The 5,135-nt window shown below is 41.0% G+C and overlaps 1 protein-coding gene across 1 annotated transcript; it reads right to left on the reverse strand.

Moving 5' to 3' along the window:
* Positions 1-1,834: 1,834 nt before the first annotated feature.
* Positions 1,835-3,711, reverse strand: LOC106320942 (F-box protein At5g46170-like). Its single transcript, XM_013759285.1, has one exon. It carries the CDS (start codon positions 3,412-3,414, stop codon positions 2,293-2,295), a length of 1,122 nt encoding a protein of 373 aa, XP_013614739.1. The 5' UTR covers positions 3,415-3,711; the 3' UTR covers positions 1,835-2,292.
* Positions 3,712-5,135: the final 1,424 nt, after the last annotated feature.

Consider the following 5,135-nt stretch of genomic DNA (forward strand, 5'->3'; position numbering starts at 1 on the left):
TAACTCCCAATCAGGGTCTAATCAAACCTAACTCCAACATATAGGAGTATACAGAATCATGAAAGAAGGTTGGGTTCGAGACACTCCACCTTAGTCTAGATCTGGATCTGGATCTGTAAACACGGATTTAAGAAGGTTGAGATCTGGTCACCACCACCACTTCACGGCGCCGGCGAGAGGGAGAGAGAGAGAGAGCGTGCGACGGCGAGAGAGAGAAGAGAGAAAGGCGGCGCAGGATAGAAGGGGAGAGAGCTCGACGGCTAGGGTTTTCGGCCTCCGGGAATTCTCTGCAGAGCTTCGCTTCAGATTTGTGATGAGGCAAAAAGGGAGGCTGCATCTCTTTTTATAGAAAAAGGGAAGGGAAACCCTAGGTTTTTGCCAAATGGGCCGTAGAGAAGCCCATATTCTTTGGGAAATTTTACGGGGCAGGAACCGGACCGTTACAATATAGATATACGTTATAAGAGAATAGTCGATGGTAGGAGGTTTAGATTCCGAAGGGCTGTTCTTGCAATTTTAAAGAAAGTTTTATGTCAATTTTCGATAAATTAAGCTTAATTGGTGGAGAAGGCAGAAGAGATGGTTGATCCGTTAACCAAACCGAAACCACCATGAAAAGAGGGAAGCACTTAACTCGCTTATATATAATTTAAAAAATACCAAGGTTTCACGTTTCTGATGCTGATCAACGTTGCATAGAATCAAAATATTATTTATTCAAAGACCAACTTAGCTAGTCGCTCTATAGTGTAGGCATACCTTGGGAGATCTAGAAGCGAAAAACTATGATTAAACGCATTAGACAGTACAGTGAGAAGTCTAAGGTTAGACTTGGACATAATCATTATTGGCTTATTATACATTAACAACCACAATAGTGAAATTAGCTTGTCCAATTCCCCTCATGCCTACAAATACGTGGGTCCAGCTTGTTAACATGATCCCATTATCCATATCTACGGAATACTTTTAAAATAATAAGGTTTATGCTTTTGTAAATGTCTAGTGTAACAAGATAATACATATCAGCCCTCTTAAGCAAATGACTATTATATTAAACACGTGGACCTACAAATACGTGGGTCCAGCTTGTTAACATGATCCCATTATCCATATCTACGCAATACTTTTAAAATAATAAGGTTTATATGCTTTTGTAAATGTCTAGTGTAACAAGATAATACATATCAGCACTCTTAAGCAAATGACTATTATATTAAACACGTGGACCTACAAATACGTGGGTCCAGCTTGTTAACATGATCCTATTATCCATATCTACCCAATAGTTTTAAAATAATACTTCCTCCGTATCACTTTAAGTGGTGTTTTGAGAAAAAAAATTGTTTCATTTTAAGTGATGTTTTCAAGTTTCCATGCAACAAAGTAAATACAACTAAATGCAATTTTATGTTTTTGACTATTTGTATTCTACAGTATGATTTTTAATTGGTTGAATTATCTGTACTTATTGTTGTTTTTATACGAACAATAAAGATTAAATAGAATTTTGTAATTCCTTAATCGGTGCGTAAAAACCTTAAAACCCACTTATCGTCATACAGAGGGACTAAGGTTTATGCTTTTGTAAATGTCTAGAGTGTAACAAGATAATACATATCAGCACTCTTAAGCGAATGAGTATTATATTAAACAATGGCAATCCGAATATGCTCTCAATTATGATGAAACAGTCAAACATCACTTCTACACTAAATTGCACTTTATCTAATACTAATATAGTTGGTCTGTCAAGTAAAGACAGCTCTGCTAAGTGAACGCAGCTTACTGTTCAAAGAAAGCATAAAAGTTACTAAAAAAAGTCAGATAAAAAAAAAGTTGACTCTGTTTTTTGCTTTCCCTTAAATAACTTTTTAGTGACAAGCAAATGTATTTCTCATACCTACAAATATTCACATAAAAGTATACAAAGCTGAAGACTTGACATGCCAAAAAAAGCTCTTACATGACAAGTAATTTGTTGATATATGACACTGTGATCCTGCATAAGCATAAGCTCCCAAGAAAAAAAAAATTGCTAGCAGATGTAGTAGGCAACATGATTGGTTTCTGGATTCATCATTCATCAAAACTGGATTTAGTTCATTCTCTTCTTCTCCTTCTCCCCATCAATCAAAACAGCAAAGAAAGTCGTGAACATAAGACATATTCCCAAATTACATTCTCAATCTATGACCACAAATGCTTAACTAATCATCAAGTTATAAGTAACATTGTAAGACAAAAAGCCTTTAACCTTAGCAGAATAGAAGAACTTATAAACCCTTCAAGCTAGAAGGAGTTCATTTCTAGACAGTACGTCCTTCTCTTAACAAGCATCTTAGCAGCTGTCTCATAAGGCTCCTCAAAAACCGAAGACACCCAATTCGCATCAGACACATCCTTCTTCGACTCACTAGGCCTTATCGCCACTAAAGTCGCACCTTTCAACACAGTTCCATCAGGCAACTCCAAACTCGGAGCATACCATAGTCTCATGTTCAAGGCAGGCACAAGGGTCCTCTTCGAAGCCGACGAAGCTGACAATGGTTTCACCCTAAGCTCCTCAAGCTGATCCTTGTTCATACAAAGCACACCTTGGCCATCTGAATCAGTGAGCACTAAGCTCTTCAACGTCTTGTGCTCTGAGATTATAGGCTGTAGCAAGTAGTGTCGTGCTGATGCGGCAATCAATGAGCTGATCGTCCATACAACACGGAGCTTTAGACCTCCGTTAGTGTAAAACGATTCCGGTATACTCCCGTTATCCTCGGAGGCGTCGGGAGCTTCAAGCGTATGAGAAATTTCCATTGGACTGGGTTGAATCACTGAGGATGCGCCGAGGATCACGCAGTTATCTAACGTTGAGCCAAACTCAGCTCTCCATTTCAACAAGACTCCTTCGTCTATACCAAGCTCGCCGCTAGGTAGCTCGATCCGCAAGTAACGAATCTCATCGAAGTTTCTCAAAACCTGCGTAGGAGAATGGTGCTTGACGCCTCCTTGTTCGATCTCTCCATTCATAGACAGAGAAGACGCGGAAGAAGATCTGTTCGTGCCGAGTAATTGACCTAAGGCTTGCAACGGCTTGACAATGCCGCCGACGACGAGGCTAAATACGGCGGAGAAAGACGAGGACGCGGCGGAGGGGGGTTTAACCGAGGAGAGGGAGGAGTTATCGTCGTCGGAGATGACGCAATCGACGCGGACGACGACGTTTTCGACCTGGGGAACGAGGGAGTGGAATCTGCGGGAGACGGCGCAGCATCGGCCGAGGGATTTGACGTCGGCGATTCTGTTGAGGACGAGGAGGAGGATCGAGTCTGGGAGCCGATCGAAGTGGTCGATTTGTTCTAGGGGTTGGGGTTCGGGGTGGATTCGTGAAGTTGGATCTGATCCGGGGATGACGGCCATTGATTGGATCTTGGATTCGGGGGAAAGTTTCTAGGGTTTCGGAGAAGGAATCGAATCGGGAATCAATGGTGTTTAGAGAAGATAACGCATGACGAAGCTTCGAGAGAGAGATGAAAATGGTGGACGACAGAGATACACGAGTTTTGTCTCTATTTTAAGCGCGTGAACATATCAGAGCGCGTGTGACATGTGAAGAGAGCGAGATAGAAAAGCAATATTGTCTGCAAAAATCTTTTCAATGTGGACGTCACCAAAGCGTTGCCTAAGGAGATAGAATTCTCAAGGGATGGTATGGAGTTTACTGCTGAGTTTCATTACCCATGGTTGCCTGCTAGATGCAATATCTGTGAGAAATGGGGTCACACAGAAAGGGTGTGTGTGAAGAATAAGAAGGAATATAAGCAAAGTGAGGGTTCTAGTGTAAGGAAGTCTCCAAAGGTGAAGAAGGATGCAAGAGAGGTAGGGGTGAAGAATATAAGCAATATATTAGAGGAGGAGATCTTGAAAGATGGAAGCTGATGTAGTAAATGGTAATGAGGTGTGTGCAAATGCCTGGCTGGCTGTTCCTCCAGATAAAGTTGGACATTCTCAATCGAATTCTCCTCAGAATAAGTTAGAGGAAGTCCTGATTTCTGAATCCAAGTTTTCAGTGTTGAGTTTGGATGAAGCTGAGGAATGGGAGATTCTGCCAGTAGTTCCGCAAGTTGTTGAAGAGGAAGATCCGGGTGTATCATATGATGTTTTGGAGTGTGACTTAATGGAGGATAAACTACTAGCAGATTGTGATAAGTTGAAAGGAAGAGTTGTATTACAAAGAGGTGGGAAGAGAGTCCAGAAGCCTAAAGCTCAAGATGCAAATCTTTTGAGTACAAGGTCTTCTAGACGAAAAAACTAATCATGGGGAGTTTCTTTTGGAATGTGCGCGGATTTAACAAAACTTTGAAACATTCTGTGGTTAGTGATTGGGTGAGAAATAAAGAAATGTTATTTGGGAGTATACTGGAAAACAAGGGTGAAGGAAACAAAGGCAGAGAAAATATTAAATACGGTGTTTGGAAGTTGGTCGCATATGACTAACTATGAAGATAGTCGTGGAGGTAGAATCTGGTTGATTTGGCGTGAGTCAGTGAGAATTACACCTGTCTACAAGTCTGATCAATTAATTACGGTTTCTGTGGGTCTGAAGGATGAAGAGGAGTTCTACTATACAAGTGTTTATGCAAGTAATATAGTGGAGGAAAGGAAGATACTATGGGAAGATCTGGTTCATCATCATAACTCTCCTATGTTTAAGAACAAAGCTTGGATGATCGCGGGAGATTTTAATGAGATATTGGAGGGGGTAGAGAACTCAAGATTTGTGGATTTGGGTAGACTTCCGGGAGGTATGAGAGATTTTCAGAGAATGATTCTTCAGTGCCATCTCACGGATATGGCTTATCAAGGTCCGCTTTTCCCTTGGTGTAACAAAAGAGAGGAGGGAGTTATTTGCAAAAAGCTGGATAGAGTATTGTTAAATGAAGAAGCATTGCATAGATTTAATAATGCTTACTCGGTATTTGAGGCAGGGGGTTGCTCAGACCACATGAGGTGTAAGATTCAGTTGCTTCCTCCAAATGAGAAGATAAGGAGACCTTTCAAATATGTCAATGCTATTGGGAGTCTGCCAATGTTTCTTCCTAAAATTAAGGAGTATTGGGATGGAACTGTGCCGTTATACC

Source organism: Brassica oleracea, chromosome C2 (assembly GCF_000695525.1).
Source record: "Brassica oleracea var. oleracea cultivar TO1000 chromosome C2, BOL, whole genome shotgun sequence".
Lineage (NCBI taxonomy): Eukaryota > Viridiplantae > Streptophyta > Magnoliopsida > Brassicales > Brassicaceae > Brassica > Brassica oleracea.

What these genes read in the sequence shown, in the direction of transcription:
- LOC106320942 (XM_013759285.1), bottom strand. Translation starts at nt 3,414, where the DNA reads ATGGCCGTCATCCCCGGATCAGATCCAACTTCACGAATCCACCCCGAA.